The 21,960-nt window shown below is 41.4% G+C and overlaps 1 protein-coding gene across 1 annotated transcript; it reads right to left on the reverse strand.

Annotated features, from left to right (window-relative positions):
- Positions 1-7,708: 7,708 nt before the first annotated feature.
- Positions 7,709-9,794, reverse strand: LOC109890659 (protein S100-B-like). Its single transcript, XM_020482632.2, has 3 exons — positions 9,664-9,794; positions 8,915-9,071; positions 7,709-8,629 (listed from the first exon to the last, which is right to left on the reverse strand). The coding sequence occupies exons 2-3, from the start codon at positions 9,050-9,052 to the stop codon at positions 8,480-8,482; spliced, it is 288 nt and encodes a 95-aa protein (XP_020338221.1). The 5' UTR covers positions 9,053-9,071; positions 9,664-9,794; the 3' UTR covers positions 7,709-8,479.
- Positions 9,795-21,960: the final 12,166 nt, after the last annotated feature.

Raw genomic sequence — 21,960 nt, forward strand, 5'->3', positions numbered from 1 at the left:
TTTACCAGTCCCAGATTAAGCATATAAAAAAAATGCTTAATCTGAAAAAACATTTTCACCCCAGTAGTCGTCTTATCTGTTGCAGATCGGCCTTATGTATGTTTATAGCACGCTTATCCTTGTACCTCGACCAGGCTAAGTCTTTTTTTATTATCCTTGGAAACAGAATAAGACAGATCATGCTTGAGTCCCACCCTGCTGTGGAAGTCACTCCCTATAGAGGGATTTAGAGGATTTGGGATTTACATGTCCATGTGGCTTACATACCTGGGGCTGTCGCTGTCCTCTGGCCTGCATCTGTATCTGCTGCCCTGTTTACAAGGCCACTGCAGATCACTGGAGATCTATCTGCATGGCTGATAGATGATACAGGCAATTTATTGTTACGGCTTTCTTCCGTTGAAGGAGAGTCGGACCAAAATGCAGCGTGGTTAATTCGATACATCTTTAATGAATGATAATGAAACGAACAATACAAAAACAACAAACGGAAATGTGAAAACCTATACAGTCTGTCTGGTGACAACTAACACAGCGACAGCGACAGGAACAATCACAATCACAATCACAATCACTTTTCTCAGTGTGGCAGCATCATGTTGTAGGGGTGCTTTGCTGCAGGAGGGACTGGTGCACTTCACAAAATAGATGACATCCTGAGGCAGGAAAATTATGTGGATATATTGAAGCAACATCTCAAGACATCAGTTAAAGTTAAAGCTTGGTTGCAAATGGGTCTTCCAAGTGGACAATGACCCCAAGCATATTTCCAAAGTTGCGGCAAAATGGCTTAAGGACAACAAAGTCAAGTTATTGGAGTGGCCATCAAAAAGCCTTGACCTCAATCCTATAGACAATTTGTGGGCAGAACTGAAAAAGCGTGTGCGAGCAAGGAGGCCTACAAACCTGACTCAGTTACACCAGCTCTGTCGGGAGAAATGGGCCAAAATTCACCCAACTTTTTGTGGAAAGCTTGTGGAAGGCTACCCAAAACGTTTGACCCAAGTTAAACAATTTAAAGGCAATGCTACCAAATACTAATTGGGTGTATATAAACTTCTGACCCACTGGGAATGTAATGATTGAAATAAAAGCTGAAATAAATCATTCTCTCTGTTATTATTCTGACATTTCACATTCTTAAAATAAAGTGGTGATCCTAAATGACCTAAGACAGGAAATTTTTACAAGGATTAAATGTAAGCAATTGTGAAAAACTGAGTTTAAATGTATTTGGCTAAGGTGTATGTAAACTTCCGACTTCAACTCTATCTTTTAATGAGCTGGAATGAAATGTTCTCTGTCTCATCTAGCTATCGTAAAATGAATGCACTGACTGTAAGTGTTACATCTGCTCCTGCCACGCCCCCTGCTTCTCATCCTGTGTCTCCCTAACCTGCCGCCACTCCCCCAGTGCTCTCTCTCTCCCCCTCTCTCTCTGTGTGGGTGTATGTGATTGTGTGAGTGGAGACAGGTGTGCTAGAGACAGAGCTGATCCCCATCAGCTGTAACCTGTTCCATAATCAAGACCTCTACGAATACTCAGCCTTGCCACTTCCACTCTGCCAGATCGTAGCCTCTGCTCAGTCAGTCTGTGGTTCAAGCTGTTTGTTCCGACATGGAGCTTGTTATTCTTTTGTGCCTGTTTTTCACTCAGCTACAGTTCCGTCCACTCTGGTCCCTGTCTCCGGTCCCTCGTCCTGTTACCCTGCCCTCTACTGCTTCCTTGGATTCGGCTCTGGACCTGATTACCCTGCCCTTATTGTCCTTGCCTCAGCCTCAGTTTCTGGTTTCCTGCTACCCGCCCAAACTTCCCCTGGCCTGCCCCATCTCCCCTTGATTTTCAATAAATACCTTAGTTACCTTATCCCTGTCTCCTCGTCTGAGTCTGCACTTGGGTTCACCTGCTCCACCGCGCGTAACAGTACGATCTGGCCATAGATATCAACCCAGCATATCAAACATGTATTTATTTGTTACTTTTGACTGTGTAAAAACTAGCAGACTGAAATGAAACCATCAAGTCTGCCACTGAACATCCCCATGCCATGATTAGATAGTGAAAAAATGCACTTCTTTCAGAATTCCATTAAACGACAAAAGCTCATTTACCAACATTTCTGAAAATGGATATATAGCGTTTTGGAATGAAACTTAATTTTCTCCTCTGCTAGAAAACAGATACCAATTGTGGCTGAAAGGGAAATATTTCCTCCCAACCAGTGTGAAAAACTATTCAGTGTCATTAAAACCAGAAAGTTGTTGATGCGTTTCAAACGAGTATCGATGTTGATGCTCTGTACATTGAATGCAATTGATTAGGTGTCATTTGCTGTGATTCTTAACTTTTCACAAAAGCTTCACTTTTTTTTGTGGGTTAAAAACTAATACCAGCCTGGTTGAACTGGTGTCATTCCAACCGAGTTCATGTTCACTTGATATAATAGATTTAGATTTGTATTCTTTTCCCTGTAGGACAGATCTTAAAGATAATTGAAACTTGATTATATTGATGTTGTCTCAGGGGTGGGACAGACTGGAACATACTGTTATGCTTGCCCAGGGGCGATGTTTTCTCAATCTCTCAGTCACTCATGAATTCAATTAATCAGTCGGCTTACCTGCAACACTCACCGAACAAAAATCTTTACCTTTGTAGTGATAAAGTGTGGAACTTGTCCAGAGTTAAAAAAAAGTTACAAGTTGTCACTGACAGTTTCCTAATCCTCAAGGGCCGGACCCACAGGCAGGTTGACGTTTATTGTCATGAATCTTTCCTGGAGGTAGACCTGCACTAGATGGGCAAGCTGCATGACCAAAATTGGCTATGTCGTAAAAATTGATGAAAACAAAAATGTGCTTTTTGTTCTTTATTTTCTTTATCTGCAGAACTGCCTCCAAGTCAAGATTCATGACAATAAATGCCAATCTGTGACTCACAGGTGCTACAGTCAGCCAAAAACCATTCGTGGCTGACAATACCATCGGCTAATGATTCCTTAGGGCCGCTGTTACCATTTCTCGCATTAGAGAGTGTAACGGTTTTCTTTAGGTGAAGTAGAGGCGGACCAAAATGCAGCGTGGATGTTATTCATTGTACTTTAATAAAGACACTGTACACGAATAAACTAACAAAACAACAAACGTGCGAAAACCTAAAACAGTCCTATCTGGTGCAAAACACAGAGACAGGAACAATCACCCACAAACGCACAGTGAAACCCAGGCTACCTAAATATGGTTCCCAATAAGAGACAATGACTAACACCTGCCTCTGATTGAGAACCATATCAGGCCAGACATAGAAATAGACAAACAAGACATCCAACATAGAATGCCCACTCAGATCACACCCTGACCAACCAAAACATAGAAACATACAAAGCAAACTATGGTCAGGGTGTGACAGAGAGGTTAATAAAAAAAAAAGGTTTACATACACTACCAGTCAAAAGTTTTAGAACACCTACTATTCAAAGGGTTTTCTTTATTTTTTAAACTATTTTCTACATTGTAGAATAATAGTGAAAACATCAAAACGATGAAAGAACACATGGAATTATGTAGTAACCAAAAAAGTGATAAACAAATCCAAATATATTTTATATTTGAAATTCTTCAAAGTATTCACCATTTCCCTTGATGACAGCCTTTAAGGAGTTCCCACATATGCTGAGCACTTGTTGGCTGCTTTTCCTTTACTCTCCGGGTCCAATTCATCCCAAACCATCTCAATTTGGTTGAGGTCGGGGGATTGTGGAGGCCAGGTCATCTGATGCTCACACTCCTTTTTGGTAAAATAGTCCTTACGCAGCCTGGAGGTGTGTTGGGTCATTGTCCTGTTGAAAAAACAAATGATAGTCCCACTAAGCCCAAACCAGATGGGATGGCATGTCGCTGCAGAATGCTGTGGTAGCCATGGTGATTATTTGTGCCTTGAATTCTAAATACATCACAGTGTCACCAGCAAAGCACCCCCACCCACACCATAACACCTCTTCCTCCTTGTTTTACAGTGGAAAATTCACATGCAGAGATCATCCGTTCACCCACACCTCGTCTCACAAAGACACAGTGATTGGAACCAATAATCTCCAATTTGGACTACAGACCAAAGGTCAAATTTTCACCGGTCTAATGTCCATTGCTCGTGTTTCTTGGCCCAAGCAAGTCTCTTCTCCTTATTGGTGTCCTTTAGTAGTGGTTTCTTTGCAGCAAATTCAACCATGAAGGCCTGATTCATGCAGTCTCCTCTGAACAGTTGATGTTGAGATGTGTCTGTTACTTGAACTCTGAAGCATTTATTTGGGCTGCAATTTCTGAGGCTGGTAACTCTAATGAACTTATCCTCTGCAGCAGAGGTAACTCTGGGTCTTCCTTTCCTGTGGCTGTCCTCATTAGAGCAAGTTTCATCATAGCGCTTGATGGTTTTTGCGACTGCACTTGAAGGAGAGAATGCCAAGAGTGTGCAAAGCTGTCATCAAGGCAAAGGGTGGCTATTTGAATTTGAATCTCAAATATAAATTATATTTTGATTTGTTTCACTTTTTTGGTTACTATATTATTGCATATGTGTTATTTCATAGTTTTGATGTCTTCACTATTATTCTACCATGTAGAAAATAGTACAAATAAAGAAAAACCCTTGAATGAGTAGGTGTTCTCAAACTTTTGACTGGTAGTGTACACTGTACATCATGAAAGGAAAGTCCCCATTGGTGTCTGAATGTCATTAATAAAAGTCCCACAGTCAGTCAGCCAGTCTATGTCAGTAATTGCCATTGAGTCCCATTGTCGTAACCAATCTAATTCAATGAAACAGATGGTTCCTCTGTTGGTGACTATGGGAAAAGGAACAAGCAATCGACCCACCAGAGTGACAATGCTCCCCATTTCCACTTTAGACCTTGCTCGTCCCAGCAGGGGAGATGCATTGTCATGCCACGGCAATGTTTTGCAGAGACACAATGGGCATGTCCCAAATGGTACCTTATTCCCTACATAGTGCACTTCTTTTGTGCACTACCCTATGGGCCCTGGTCACAATCAGTGCACTAAATAGGGAATATGGTGCCATTTGGGACGCAGGTAATGAGAGAAGACTGTGATACTGCGACATGCTGATAGCCCATTAACAACCTATTAACACAGGGAATATTGTCATTGCATCATTTGATCCCACATCATGTCATATTCACAGGTAGCCTCTACAGAGTTGGGTTTTCCAGAGTGTTTCAGCTTTGAAATGTCACATCCAATGTCCAAACTTCAACAGGGGGTAATAAACAGAACAGATGGGTTGATGGGAATTTAAGTGGCATACAATTTAGCCCACAGAGTCCCCATCACAGCTTTCCTAGATCAACTCCCAGAATGAATTGCAGTGGAACTCAATACAATGTCCGGCTAGGCGTATTGTTGGATCAGGAACAGTAGTGCTCAACGCAAACACACAACGCACCAGCAGTTCATATATCGTAAACAAACCAAAAATCTCTCTGCAAAGTCATTTGTTATGCTTTGTCATCTTTGAACAGAACAGGGATTGAAGACGTACAGTGATCCTTTCCAGCGCAAAAACACCCGTACAGTTACTAATCCCTTTGTTTAGAGTAGCATTATGAGTAGCATAAGAGTAGCATAATGAGTAGCATAATGAGTAGCATAAGAGTAGCATAATGAGTAGCATAAGAGTAGCATAATGTAATCTAGACTGCAAATAATTATGGAAAGATTCAAAGGAGGTCCCATCTCTACTTTCCAGCTAATGTCTAAGTGGATGGATACGAGATCCATCTCTATGTAACGAGGTGTGTATGGAGATCGAGCCAATATATATATGACCGAATTACAGTTGGAATGTCCCACGTGAATAAGGTCTATTACAGTCCACTCAAGTAATGAAACAGCTGGAGCTATTTCTGGACCATCTGTCGGTGTCTCAACAAGCCATTTCCACAACACGTCTACTATACAAAATTCAAGCCCACCTGTCACCTGCAGCTCCTTGGAAGGTGTTAAAGGGTCTGATGGGATTGATGAGAATAACGTCTTTTAATTGGCATTTATATTGAACAATATGTTCCAAATTGGACTGAGTCATTAGACAGCGTGGCCAAGCAGACGTTTCTTTGGTGCGACCACCACAGGCATATCTGAACAACGTAGGCGCACACATACGGTTACATTCCTGGTTAAAAGGTTATTTTCCTCTTGAATAAGGAACACGAGAGTGTGCACAGGAGATCATCTCGAATTGGCAGTGTATTAAGCCCTTGACAGAGGAGACGACGTGACCACATCCGTAGATCTCTCCATCTGGGCCCACTCAAAGGGTAGCAGGGATATACCACAGGCCATTATCCAATGAGGCCCTGCCAATTAAGATGGTTGCGACCGATAAGAAGGATGCATTTTGGGAACACGCGCTCACTCAACAAGTGCATGCACGTTTTAACAGATGCACCGTGTGCACAGTAACATTCTTCTGCCTCTTCTCATACTCAACACGTGCCTAGTCGTGTCAAAATGACCAGGAATCCACCAAATAAGTGCGTCAGAGATTTATAGTCCAATTCAACTTTTCCCAAATGCCATTAATGTCTGTCTCTACTGAGGAGTAAAAACAAGCTATTTGCCAACTCACAATGTTCCCTCAGAGTTTCGGAGCACTGCCTATCCACTTCATTTCGTGGTCTCACACTGGGGCTGAGGCAGCTCTCTATACCATTACATTATGTTCTACCACCAGACGCAGCAGCCTGTGTTGAATGGTGTTTAAATGAGGCTTTTATGTCCCGCTTGCATAAATACTTTTTACATTTTATATCCACAACAAGTATACTGTACCCAGCGCTGTCATGTCCATAGGAAAAAGCCATTTCAGACTAGCACGTTAGATTAGCTAGCTCGTCTAACTCTCTTAGCTGGCAATGTTGGTAGACTTTAGAAAAGCAAGCAATAACTAAATGCACTGACTAAGACTCACATTCCTTTCAATCTTCTACTCCGCTTTTAGCGGAGATGCACATTTTGTTTCTTTGAAAAAAGAACCACCATTTAGAGGGACACAGACAGTTCAAGAGGTATGCGTAGATGTGCATTAAAATAAATGTTTTTATTTTTAATTTTTTACATAGAATCAAGCGTAATGATTATGGCTCTAGATTGCTGGAAATTGCTGTTTCAGGTGTTTGAAAAATGCGAAATTCTCTAACTTACGGACGGGGAGCATAACACCCGTGCGAACACGCCCCCCCCATCCTCACGTATTTTGTCCCTCCTGCCCTCCTCAGATTTTTGGGGTGCATGACGCAGCTGACAGTACCATTGATTCTGAGTGATAGAAGAATCCATTGTCCGTGGCTACATGTCTGTGTATTTGTGGATCATGTATCTACAGCAATTGTGCTTTTACTACAGTAAACCGATCAATGTGGTCCATGTTTAACCCATCGCATCCCAAATCTATTGCCCCCTTTCGTGTCTCCACTCTAAAAGGTTTCCACTGTTTTGATCTTCTCTTTTTTCAGAGAGAAAAATCTCATCTTGTGTCAGCCCGTGTGTATATACTTTCGGAGAGCATGGTCTCCCAGGAGAGCGTTGCCATTGGCTCAGTAGACCACTCAGTTTTAGTGCTTTCACTGTCTCTTCATTCCCAATACAGTTGAAACCCAGAATTGGCAACAGACATCAAGAGGCAGGTAGATACAATAGTATAGAGATGTTTACTGAGGGTGCATCAGGGAGATTGATACATTCTCTGTTTCACCGATTCAATATCTTTTATGTACATCCAGTAGATGCCAATGCTTTTGTCACGGAGCAACACTGCCACTCAGGGGTACACATCACAACTTTTCTACAGGAGACAGAAATGTGAATGGTATGAAGTAAAAAGGATATGGTGTAACTGGTGAAAAGTATGTCCTTGTGTTCAATTGATCATCTTTATTGATTATCTATGTTATATGTTTAATAGCATCTCGCAAAGCACAGTTTACTTTGAAAACAATTTTCATAAAAACACAAGGTATATTGGGGGGGGGGGGGGTCAAAATCCAACTGGAGAATACTTGTTTTACTTGCCAGACCATGTCCAATGAATGGGGTAGCTGATTACACATGCATTGTTAGTGATAACAACTGAACCAATTTAGAGCCGCAGAAATGCATGAATATATTACATTGGCTCTTAGCTTTACAGTATACAAGAAAAGTGCTCTAAGCTTTGTTGGCAAAAACTATTCTATGACGTTTCAGGACTAAACCAATTTGGCTCTGACAAATCACAGGCAATGAAACAAAGTGCGTTAACACTTTGTAGGCAAACAGGGTATAAGAAACCTATTGAATCTAAATGGGACCAAATGGAAAAATACAACGTTTGCATTGACATTCCAGTGTTTTATCAAACTAAAGTTCCTACTTTATAACTTACTGGCTTTCTCTCTCTCTCTCTTGTTTAACTGGTGCCTAGCTACTCGTCTTCATGGTGCTCGCCGAAATCATGGCAACAGACAGTTACCATGGTGATAAATGTCATGAACTCTTGGAAGTCCAATTCCGAGTCTCCGTCCGTGTCCAGGCTCTCCATCAAACTGTCCATAGTGGCCTGGTCCTTTACTTGCTGAGGGCAAAAAGAGATACACAGAGATAGACAAGGTCATATTTGATGACTAAAGGTGCATTGTGCAATATTTACAGCCGGTTTTATGGTCATTTCACCCATTGATTCTAGAATAATAACATATGAATACCTCCCGAGCTCAGTGCAACAACGTCTGTAGAATCATACACGATGTATTGATAAACGTGCATCACGGTGTAGCCGCAGCCTCGATCCAAGCTGCATGTTCAATGTAAACAATGGCATGTGAAATATTGTAGTGAAATATGGTAAGGATATACCTACCCCTGTAAGGGCTGGCAGCTCCTCATTGATCAAGTCTTTCAGTTCACTTTTCTTCAGTTTGTGCTTGTCTCCTTCTTTCTCTGTGTACCTGTGGAACACCTCCATGATGGTGGCCAGTGAACTCTCCAGGTCAGTCATTGTGGTTTGTAAATGTGATCTATAAAGTATAGCAAAAAAACAACAACATTTGTATCTCTCGGGCCTACTATGGGACATAAACAACACGTACAGATGTAGGATCTTAATTCGTTTGAGTTGGCTACAGCGGGGGGGGGGGGGGGGGGGGGGAGAGAAATCCTGCAGCAACAGGAAATACGAATGATTATGTGGATAATAATTCATGGAGATTTTTGTAAGTGGGTTGATACATTTCTCATCAAGGAAAATCAAGTCTGAAATTTCAAAGTGGAAATAACACACTTCAGAAGTTTTTATTTATTTTTATACCTCAAATACACGACAAGTTTTACATTTCCTGCGTTGGAGGAAGCTGCAACAGGGTGAATAAAACAGTAAGATCCTACACCTGTGAGCAGTCATGTAACTTCAATGCATCAGATGGTGACATTCTATCTCTTAGACCTCTCTCTCATACAAGGACAGCACAGTGGTTAGCGGGGAGTAATCAAGATACTCATACAATTTAAAATACATTTTTAAGCCTGTCATTACACTATACGAAGCTCCAAATCAAACGAATGCCAGTTAAAGATCAACTCAATAAGAAACAGCAGAAAATCTTGACTTACCAGCGTGTCTCGGACTGAGACAAAGGTTATTTGCAGATGAGAGTGAGTAGTGGCTGTGGAGGAACAAAGACTATAGGCTTTTATAGTTGGTGTGGGGAGGGCCTAGTGCCTCTGGTCAACCACCCTGCCAGTCCAGCACACTGACCAATAGGCTCTTTTTCACCCTCTCACTCCACTATATTCTCACACAGAATTCACCATTGATGGCTATGCCAGTATTTTACCATGTTAAAATGGTCCATTTACAGTATTGTTTGAATACCATTGTTTTGAATGACAGTATGGCTTTGAGCTGAATTTGTGGATTTGAGCTTCCAGGTTTACAACTGATGTGTAAGAAAGATTGCGTTGTATCACAATAGGCTATCTAATGTTCATATGATTGGACAGGCAATACATTTTTGGGGGGGTCCTTAAAAAGGTTAGACAATTTACAGTTACGAACTGTATACCCCGTTGAAAGTATTGACAAACGAATTAGGCTAAAACAAACAAACAGGCCTTTAACCTCCCCGTATACGTCTCCCTAACCTCCACCCTTAAACCACTTTACCTGTGATTGTAAAGAGGATTGTCTATGCAATGGCCATTTGTATTGATCCCTCAGACTTAGGACCTTCTGGTTTCCACAATCCCCACCAGCGTTTTGTCTGAGACAATGGCCTGTTTTCGGAGGATATGGATGGTTGTGCATGTTAATGAAGACATTTCTTTTCACTTGTGGAGTTGGCCAGACGTGTGCCCTATGCATCCCCGGACTACTAAGTAGGCACAGCCATCCATGTCAACCTCATGTTAAAAAAGTGAAACATGTTGTGTTGTTTCACCAGGATGAATATATGCCTGAACTGTAGGAATGATAACTGTTACAGTTAACTAGGGCAGAAATAGAGAGGGCTCAGATTTAGTTGATTTACTATTGAGCGAAGTCTTCCAAATGTGAGATGTCTAAAGTCTAGGTATGCATAAGATACAAAAAGCTTAACCTAGAGTAGCAACATAATCCCTTATCATTTAATTAAAAAGAGGTTGAAAACAAATGTGATCAAGTTCCAGAATACATTAAATTCCTATTCTACTGACTTCACCCTCCCACAAACTCCCTCAACTCTCTGGCCAGCATCTGTTTTGCATTCTTCTCAGGAAGCATTTGGGAGAAAGTGCTTTTTCCTGCATGATAAATGTTTCTTTGTCTCTTCCTAAATATATTTCACATACTTCTGACAACAGTTGACCATTGTCCACTGAAAACAGTTGTTCTTGTGTGAAGAAATCACCGTTGCTTGCTTTGAAAGACTGTCTATAGTCATTGTAGTCAGATGACCATATAAACAGATCCAGTCAAATCCACAATCTATCAATTTCATACCTCTTCTCTCTCCAACTCATTCATTAAGCATAAAACAAACTACGTTCTGGAAAATGTTATTGGTAGGAGGTTGAGTTTGAGTTTTTCTAGATGATTTTAGCTGAGCTCGGAGAAAAATCCAACCAATCCTCTGATCATATCATATGCACTCTATCCAATGACCTGACAGGACTATTGGGCGGGTAGGTGAGAGTTGACAACGTGACTCAGAGCTGAGAATCTCTCTCTCTCTCTCTCTCTCTCTCTCTCTCTCTCTCTCTCTCTCTCTCTCTCTCTCTCTCTCTCTCTCTCTCTCTCTCTCTCTCTCTCTCTCTCTCTCTCTCTCTCTCTCTCTCTCTCTCTCTCTCTCTCTCTCTCTCTCTCTCTCTCTCTCTCTCTCTCTCTCTCTCTCTCTCTCTCTCTCTCTCTCTCTCTCTCTCTCTCTCTCTCTCTCTCTCTCTCTCTCTCTCTCTCTCTCTCTCTCTCTCTCTCTCTCTCTCTCTCTCTCTCTCTCTCTCTCTCTCTGATCAATGATGATCCTATGAGAACAAACAAATCAGTGTAATGGGGAATGCAACATTATTTCAGTGTATCGCGTATCAAGTGAAAGGGTTCATACAGTTCAAGATGACGAGAATAGAGTATTGGGTCTGGTGGGTCTGACGAGTCAGGTGGACTTGTGACTTCCCATCTTTAAGAGATGCATATGATGAGCCGCGGTGGTGGGGGATGCTGGGATAGTAGTGAAGACGGAGGGATGGGCCTGGAGAAATGTAATCACTGTGAAATTCATAGACAGAGCTATGGATGCAAGGACTGACCATCCAAGATATCATGGATATCATGGATGTTTTGAGGTTATACAGTGTTTGTTTACGTTTAAATTGTTTACAAACGTTGGAGTAAAAAACAAGCATATATTTTGGGTTCTGATGGGGTACGACAGTTTTATATGTTATATTCTTCAAGAATCAATGGGTATATATCATGAATTTATAAGTCCAAAATGGATGTAGCAAATAAGGATCCTAGATAAGAATTCTAGTTCAGCACTTTTTTTTTTTTTTACATTTGAGTTTACATCTTACAATTTAAATATCCCCCCTTACAATGTATAAGAAACCATTTCTCACTGTATCTCTCCAAAAGAGAATGTCAGCTTTTGTAGTGTGAGATATTGCGGTCTCCCTGTGTTTTGCTGTAACCATGGCTACAGGTCAGAGCCTCTCGCTGAGTTGAAAAGGTTTGCCAAGTGGCTGACTCATCCCTGGCAGAGTGCAGGGAGCTCTAGTGGTCTGGACACTGACTAGGGGAGTAACCAGGGGTAGAACTAAGAAAACAACACTGCGGTTTGGTCATCTGAGGACATAGGGTATGTTCTCATCTCTCTCCTTCTCTCTCCTTCTCTCCCCTTCTCTACCATTCTCTCCCCTTCTCTCTCCATTCTTATTCTCTCCCCTGATCTCCCCCTTTCTCTCTTCTCTCCTTCCCTACCATTCTCTCCCCTTCTCTCTCCATTCTTATTCTATCCCCTGACCTCCCCTTTTCTCTCTTCTCTCCTTCTCTTCCATTCTCTCCCCTTCTCCAATTGGTAGATTTCTACTTCAGCTGGGATATATATATATATATATTGCTTGTAAGTCATGCATTAGAGTGGGGCTTTTGGTTAACCAGTCATTCCACTGATCCTCTTAGCTTGCCATTTAAAAGATCTCCAGAAATGCAATGTTTGGACTCGTTGCCACAAGGTGGCACCCATGCTGTACATAGAGGACAAGTCTCAAGTCTCAAGTCTCAAGACATAGAACAACGTTAGCAGTTTCACCATGTACAACCCATCAGATTTAAAAAGACTCTATGAGATTATTTTAATTTTAAACGCACTGGTTATGATATGGGTGAGGAGAGAAAGTCACATCCTGCAGGGATCACTGCTTTTATGAGAAGGAAATGTAACGTTTCGTTCAACACACAAAGACACTTCCTTTTCCTCCGGATTCAATCTGTGTTCAGGGACACCACTCCTCATCAACTTCCACTAATTACATTGCATCTATTAACCAATTTGATGTACTCGACAGGTTATCACCAAGTCCCGTCGCCAGCGCTTGCACAGATAAGCAGAGCATTTCACTGGAATTGAGTGGCGAAAAGGTTGAGGAAGGTTAGGGACGATCTATTCCGCAAAGTAATGAACTCTATATGGTGAGGTGGTTTGTTAGCAGCGACTCCCAGAACATTTCCCTCTGAAGAAAATGGATATCTGGAATTGGTCCATTCATTATATGATAGGAGTTAGATGAGAGTTAGATTTTTATAAGGATAACAATGTTACGGTATTCACCACTAGAGGGAAGTAACTAAACACTTTATTTGGTAAAGAAGTTGTGACTTCAGCTCTTGAATGCTTGGCATACCCACATACAGAACACCCATTGGCTGGTAGTAGGCTCTTACAACCCATCTCAGTAGGCTTGTGAATGCCAATCAGATCAAGACGTATGCCATAGAGCGCGTTCCTATGTGTTGCTGATGCATGCCAGATCTTACAACGCCTGGATAGGCATTTTACCTATCAACGCGACCAGTCGCTTTCCCCTGCTCAGATGTTGCATGCATCCAATCAATGGTCACATGCCACATAATTGACTGTGTAGTCGGGCACCAGATTGCTATAAAATATGATGTGACTAGCTGATAGGTAAAATACCTTATCCAGGCGTTGTAAGATCTGGCAAGCGTCAGCAACGCCTGGGCAGAGAAACACACCCACCATCTTCTCGATGTCACAAGATGGCCATGTGATGAGATAAGTGTGGGCCAACTTGGAGTCTTCACACTTGATATATAATAATAATATGCCATTTAGCAGACTCTTTTATCCAATGAGATTCACTGTCATGCACGCATACATTTTAAGATATGGGTAGCCCCAGCAGGAATCGAACCCCTTAACCCTTAACTTTGCGAGCACCATGCTCTACCGACTAAGCCACACAGGACCACTTGCACTGCTACTGACCCATTGATTGGTAGTCATCATCACTGTGTATATATTAGACAAATACTGTGCCAATACTGACACTCTATCCACCTTGGCAGTTGTCTGAAGATTGGCTGATGACACCCACACTCTGGATTAACTACTAACTGGCAATTGGCCTTCTTCCTGAGTGCCTCTCAGTTCATCACAGAGTAATCACGAGAGAGCCTATATCCGCCAATGCTAATCCTGTGTTTGTGTTCCAATGCAACTCTCACTGAAAGTAGGACAGGGGTCAGGGGATACAATCCCCACCCACAATCTACTTAATCTTCACCCCCCCCCCCCCCCCACAAAGAAAACACCCAGATGGACAGACATCCTTGTTGGCCAACATTCTAAGTATATTTCCTGTGTACTACAGCTCTATTTGCTGTGTACTACAGCTCTATTTCCTGTGTACTACAGCTCTATTTCCTGTGTACTACAGCTCTATTTGCTGTGTACTACAGCTCTATTTGCTGTGTACTACAGCTCTATTTGCTGTGTACTACAGCTCTATTTGCTGTGTACTTTAGACTGATTGTACACTACCTGTACGGACCCATTTTTCAATGCCAGAAACACATACTGTAATATTAACTAGTCTTTAACTATTAATATTTCCATATAGCAAAGAAAGCAACAATAGGCCAATTTATAGGGGGTTTATTTGTTGATTGGAGAACTTGCAGATTGAAGCTCAACTCAGTTGTAATTCAGACTTGGCAACAGTAGTGCTCCTCTGTTTGTAAACACTTGCAAATGAAGTGGCTCAGTCAGGAGACTTCTAGAAGTGACCAGGGACAGGAATAGCAACATATACACCCCTAGTTAGATTATGGGTCAGTGTACTAGCAGGGCTGGGCAGGGCTGGGGATGAGTTTTGTGTGTGTGTGTGTGTGTGTGTGTATGCTAATCCTGTCATTCAGACTCTCTACTAACTCTGGCAACTGCCTCAGTGAGACAGACTGCTAAAGTCCGCCAGGCCTAACACCATATGTGGGTCTCCGGTCTCCGCCGGAAGAGACGCCACCAGAAGAGACAAACAAACAAAACAAACCACTGTGGAAGAAACTGAGGTCACATGACATCAGGCCATGTAGCTCTAGGCTTAGCAAAGGGAATTACCAGAACTACATGGGGCAGCTGAGACTTTGGAACAAGTCTCGACTTGTTCTGAATTCTTTGTATAACACCAGAGTAATAACTACTGTGATACATTTGTGCATTTATGGTCTTACAACCAGAGGTGGAGGCTGATTAGGAGAAGACAAGGTCTCATTATTATACTAAAATGATAGTAGCCTCAGGTAGCAATGGGAACAGCCTTCATGAGTATTGCCTTGTAGGCCTACTCTCTTCCTCAGATCTAGGCACGCAGCTATTTAGAAATGATTTGTAATAGAACTGGGGATTTCATTATGGTAATAAGAATGGGAATAAAGAGGTAGGGTGCCTCTGTTTAAGGGTGCTACTGATAAAGCAGAGAACACCTTGATTAGTTGCACTACCAACAGCCTCTTTGAAATCGTTTTGAATAAATTAGAATACAGCTACAGTACTGTAAGACAAAATTTCATGGTAGAATTGCTTGGTTTTGCTACAATTGCCATATTATCGTTTACATTTTTTTTTTAATTGAACCTTTATTTAACTAGGCAAGTTAGTGAAGAACAAATTCTTATTTACAATGACACCTGATAAATTACTATCAATTCAGCATTAGTTTAGCTTTAAAATGATGCTTAGTCAAAGCATATCTGGAAGGAATGTTATGCCATTCTGTGCAGATCTACAGAGCTCATTTGCTGCGAATACTGCTTTCCCTCCTGAACCATATGAGGGGATATAATTCACAGTAGTGTATGGGGGTGATACCCCTACAGTAACTCTGTAGCTTATTATACAATCCAATTCATTACTGGCCTCTCTCTACTACACTCCAATCATGTTGGACACACACACACAAACACAGACACATTTTAGAGCTGAGCAATTGGACGGGAGGAAATGGCCATGTAACCTTTTTGAAGGGTGTGGTAGTTTTCACTTGCATCCCTTCGGTCTCTATAATAAGTCTGTAAAGTCAACTGGTTCTGCTAGAGGACAGATTTATCTGGCTTTTTATGGAGCAACTCTCTGCTTTAATGTTAGTTCAATTGTGAAAATCACATTTGCCATTTCACATGTTCGCAAAATCCACACGTGACGATCACATTTGCAGTTTCACATATGCAAGAAAATTCCACATGTAAAAATCTCACTTTCACATGTGGAATTGCAGGTTCACATTTGAAAAACATTCACATATGAAATTGAAAGTTCACATGTGGGGGTGAAATTGTGTTATTCTTCTCATCCTGCATGTGAAAAGCTGATGTTAACATGTTGCTGTAGCAGTGTTTTCCACATGTGAAATTGCAAATTCTGTAATTCCATTCTGTAAAAAGGCACCATGAGTATAATATTTAAAGTGCGTTAAAAATAATGATTTATTATTTATTATTGTATCCATGGTGATACTGCATTCAGAAAGTATTCAGACCCCTTGACTTACAGCCATATTCTAAAATGGATTCAACATTTTTTTCCCTTCATCAATCTACACACAATACCCTGTAATGACAAAGCAAAAACAGTTTTTTAGATTTTTTTCATATCACATTTATATAAGTATTCAGACCCTTTACTCAGTACTTTGTTGAAGCACCTCTGGCAGTGATTACAGCCTCAAGTCTGGGTAGGACACTATAAGCTTGACACACCTGTATTTCGGATGTTTCTCCCATTCTTCTCTGCAAATCCTCTCAAGCTCGTCAGGTTGGATGGGGAGCGTCGCTGCACAGCTATTTTCAGGTCTCTCCAGAGATGTTCGATCGGGTTCAAGTTCCGGACTCTGGCTGGGCCACTCAAGGACATTCAGAGACTTGTCCTGAAGCCACTCCTGTGTTGTCTTGGCTGTTTGCTTAGGGTCGCCCCAGTCTGAGGTCCTGAGCGCTCTGGAGCAGGTTTTCATCAGGGATCTCTCTGCACTTTGCTCCGTTCATCTTTCTCTCGATCACGACTAGTCTCCCAGTACCTACCGCTGAAAAATATCCCCACAGCATGATGCTGCCACCACCATGCTTCACCGTAGGGATGGTGCCAGGTTTCCTCCAGACGTGACGCTTAGCATTCAGGCCAAAGAGTTCAATCTTGGTTTCATCAGACCAGAGAATCTTGTTTCTTATGGTCTGAGAGTCCTTTAGGTGCCTTTTGGCAAACACCAAGCGGACTGTCGTGTGCCTTTTACTGAGGAGTGGCTTCCGTCTGGCCACTCTACCATAAAGGCCTGATTGGTGCATTGCTGCAGAGATGATTGTCCTTCTGGAAGGTTCTCCCATCTCCACAGAACAACTCTGGGGCTCTGTCCGAGTTTCCCTGACCAAGGCCCTTCTCCCCTGATTGGCCAGCTCTAGGAAGGGTCTTGGTGGTTCCAAACTTCTTCCATTTAAGAATGATGGAGGCCACTGTGTTCTTGCAGACCTTCAATGTTGCAGAAATGTTTTGGTACCCTTCCCCAGATCTGTGCCTTGACACAAATCTGTCTCTGAGCTCTACGGACAATTCCTTCGACCTCATGACTTGGTTTTTGCTCTGACATGCTGTCAACTGTGGGACCTTATATAGACAGGTGTGTGTAGATTTCCAAATCATGTCCAATCAATTGAATTTACCACAGGTGGACTCCAATCATCTTGTAGAATATCTTAATGGTGATTAATAGAAACAGGATACACCTGAGCTCAATTTCGAATCTCATATCAAAGGGTCTGAATACCTATGTAAATAAGGTATTTCTGTTTTGCATTTTCAATAAATTTGCCAAAATAATAAATAAAAAAATCTGTTTTGGCTTTGTCATTATGGGGTATTGTGTGTAGAATGATGAGAAAACCATTTTTTTAAATCAATTTTAGAATAAGGCTGCAACATAACAAAATGTGGAAAAAGTCAAGGGGTCTTAATACTTTCGCAATGCACTGTATATACATGTTTACATAGTGTTACCACTAGGAAAGGCATTCGGAGCGCCTTTGCTGCAGGCGCGCGTGCCTGTTCTTTGTCAACGGTCTGTCACAGTTGGAAGATGCCCAGTGAAAAGAACAGAGAAGCTTGCTCTCTATTTCTCCTTATTTTGTATCCTGTTTTCCGGTTTGTATTCATTTGTACGTTTTCAAATCAAGAGATAGCATGTTGAAATATACTGTGTTCACTTTTCTGATCATTTTGATGTATAATTTAATTGTTTTGACCGATTGAAAAACGAGCTACTTGAGTGTAGCCAAGAAGATAGCTAGCTCACTTTTATATGAGTGTATGTATATGCATAAATATCAACCAATGTAATGATATGTATTTTTGTCACACCCTGATCTGTTTCAACTATCTTTGTGCTTGCCCCCACCCCTTCCAGGTTTTTACCCATCTTCCCTAGGTATTTATACCTGTGTTTTCTGTCTGTCTGTGCCAGTTTGTCTTGTTTGTTCAAGCCTACCAGCGTGTTGTGTCTCAGCGCCTGCCTTTTCCAGTTTCTCTTTTCTCGCCCTTCTGGTTTTGACCCTTGCCTGTCCTGACTCCGAGCCCGCCTGCCTGACCACTCTGCTTGTCCCTGACCCTGAGCCTGCCTGCCGTCCTGTACCCTTGCTCCTACTCTGGATTATTGACCCCTGCCTGCCTTGACCTGTCGTTTGACTGCCCCTGTTGTTGCGATAAACATGGTTACTTCACCCAGTCTGCACTTGAGTCTTACCTTGACCCCTGATAGTTTAGAAGGTTACTTTTTATGAAATGTGTATTTAATGGTCGCATAATTGCTAACTGCTAGATTTTTTATTTAATTTTATTTTTTATCTCACCTTTATTTAACCAGGTAGGCTAGTTGAGAACAAGTTCTCATTTACAACTGCGACCTGGCCAGATTGCTTAGTGATAGGCGATAGCTAGCCTTCCATTTTTTCTTAGCTATTTTTAGCTTCTGTTATTGGTAGCTGTCCATTGGATTTTGTTACATTTAATAAACATGCCTAAAAGGGATATTCTTTGTATTTAAACATGTGTGGATGTGTTTGCCGCTGGAATGAATGAAAACAGATAACATTCTACAAAAACATGATTTTGAAATAGGGCTGAGTTAATCAGTTAACTTCTTGTAATATTTGTGCACATTTCTTTTTTGCGTGATTAATTTCATGATCTGAAATCATCCAACATACAAATTGACATTGAGGTTAAAAAAAGGTGTGCTTTATCAATTTACCTTATCTTGCTAACCATTACTATGGACAAAATCAAGACATCATTTTTCTTTCTATCCTTTTTATATGAAAACATAAAAAAAAATGACAGTTCAATTTGACAAATTCTGAATTTGCGATTAATCGTGATCAATCACAGCAAATCCTGCAATTAACTCGATAAAATGTAAAATGTTTGACGGACCTTTTTTTGATTGAACAGTCAATAGTCTGAGATGGAGACCAGGGTTCTAATCCCACTGGTTACAAAAGCAGTGAAATGTTAGGAAACCACATGTCTGAGTCATGTGACAAATCCATATGAGACTTCACATGTGTCTGAAAACCACATGTCTGAGTCATGTGACAAATCCATATGAGACTTCACACGTGTCTGAAGAACCACATGTCTGAGTCATGTGACAAATCCATATGAGACTTCACATGTGTCTGGATACCACATGTCTGAGTCATGTGACAAATCCATATGAGACTTCACATGTGTCTGAAAACCACATGTCTGAGTCATGTGACAAATCCATATGAGACTTCACACGTGTCTGAAAACGACATGTCTGAGTCATGTGACAAATCCATATGAGACTTCACATGTGTCTGAAAACCACATGTCTGAGTCATGTGACAAATCCATATGAGACTTCACATGTGTCTGAAAACCGCATGTCTGAGTCATGTGACAAATCCATATGAGACTTCACATGTGTCTGAAAACCACATGTCTGAGTCATGTGACAAATCCATATGAGACTTCACATGTGTCTGAAAACCACATGTCTGAGTCATGTGACAAATCCATATGAGACTTCACACGTGTCTGAAGAACCACATGTCTGAGTCATGTGACAAATCCATATGAGACTTCACACGTGTCTGAAAACCACATGTCTGAGTCATGTGACAAATCCATATGAGACTTCACATGTGTCTGAAAACCACATGTCTGAGTCATGTGACAAATCCATATGAGACTTCACATGTGTCTGAAAACCACATGTCTGAGTCATGTGACAAATCCATATGAGACTTCACATGTGTCTGAAAACCACATGTCTGAGTCATGTGACAAATCCATATGAGACTTCACATGTGTCTGGATACCACATGTCTGAGTCATGTGACAAATCCACATGAGACTTCACACGTGTCTGAAAACCACATGTCTGAGTCATGTGACAAATCCATATGAGACTTCACACGTGTCTGAAAACCGCATGTCTGAGTCATGTGACAAATCCATATGAGACTTCACATGTGTCTGAAAACCACATGTCTGAGTCATGTGACAAATCCATATGAGACTTCACATGTGTCTGAAAACCACATGTCTGAGTCATGTGACAAATCCATATGAGACTTCACACGTGTCTGAAGAACCACATGTCTGAGTCATGTGACAAATCCATATGAGACTTCACACGTGTCTGAAAACCACATGTCTGAGTCATGTGACAAATCCATATGAGACTTCACATGTGTCTGAAAACCACATGTCTGAGTCATGTGACAAATCCATATGAGACTTCACATGTGTCTGAAAACCACATGTCTGAGTCATGTGACAAATCCATATGAGACATCACATGTGTCTGAAAACCACATGTCTGAGTCATGTGACAAATCCATATGAGACTTCACATGTGTCTGGATACCACATGTCTGAGTCATGTGACAAATCCACATGAGACTTCACACGTGTCTGAAAACCACATGTCTGAGTCATGTGACAAATCCATATGAGACTTCACACGTGTCTGAAGAACCACATGTCTGAGTCATGTGACAAATCCATATGAGACTTCACATGTGTCTGAAAACCACATGTCTGAGTCATGTGACAAATCCATATGAGACTTCACATGTGTCTGAAAACCACATGTCTGAGTCATGTGACAAATCCATATGAGACTTCACATGTGTCTGAAAACCACATGTCTGAGTCATGTGACAAATCCATATGAGACTTCACATGTGTCTGAAAACCACATGTCTGAGTCATGTGACAAATCCATATGAGACTTCACATGTGTCTGGATACCACATGTCTGAGTCATGTGACAAATCCACATGAGACTTCACACATGTCTGAAAACCACATGTCTGAGTCATGTGACAAATCCATATGAGACTTCACACGTGTCTGAAGAACCACATGTCTGAGTCATGTGACAAATCCATATGAGACTTCACACGTGTCTGAAAACCACATGTCTGAGTCATGTGACAAATCCATATGAGACTTCACACGTGTCTGAAAACCACATGTCTGAGTCATGTGACAAATCCATATGAGACTTCACACGTGTCTGAAAACCACATGTCTGAGTCATGTGACAAATCCATATGAGACTTCACACGTGTCTGAAAACCACATGTCTGAGTCATGTGACAAATCCATATGAGACTTCACACGTGTCTGAAAACCACATGTCTGACTCATGTGAATTGTTTTTTATATATATGTTTTTTACAAGTGATATTTTTCACGTGATTTGTTCAAATATCTGTTCATTTATGTGTCCGAAAACGTTCTGCTTCACCCCTCCCATACCTCTTCTCTCTCCAACTCATTCATTAAGCATAAAACAAACTACGTTCTGGAAAATGTTATTGGTAGGAGGTTGAGTTTG

The sequence above is a fragment of the Oncorhynchus kisutch genome, linkage group LG5, assembly GCF_002021735.2.
Source record: "Oncorhynchus kisutch isolate 150728-3 linkage group LG5, Okis_V2, whole genome shotgun sequence".
NCBI lineage: Eukaryota > Metazoa > Chordata > Actinopteri > Salmoniformes > Salmonidae > Oncorhynchus > Oncorhynchus kisutch.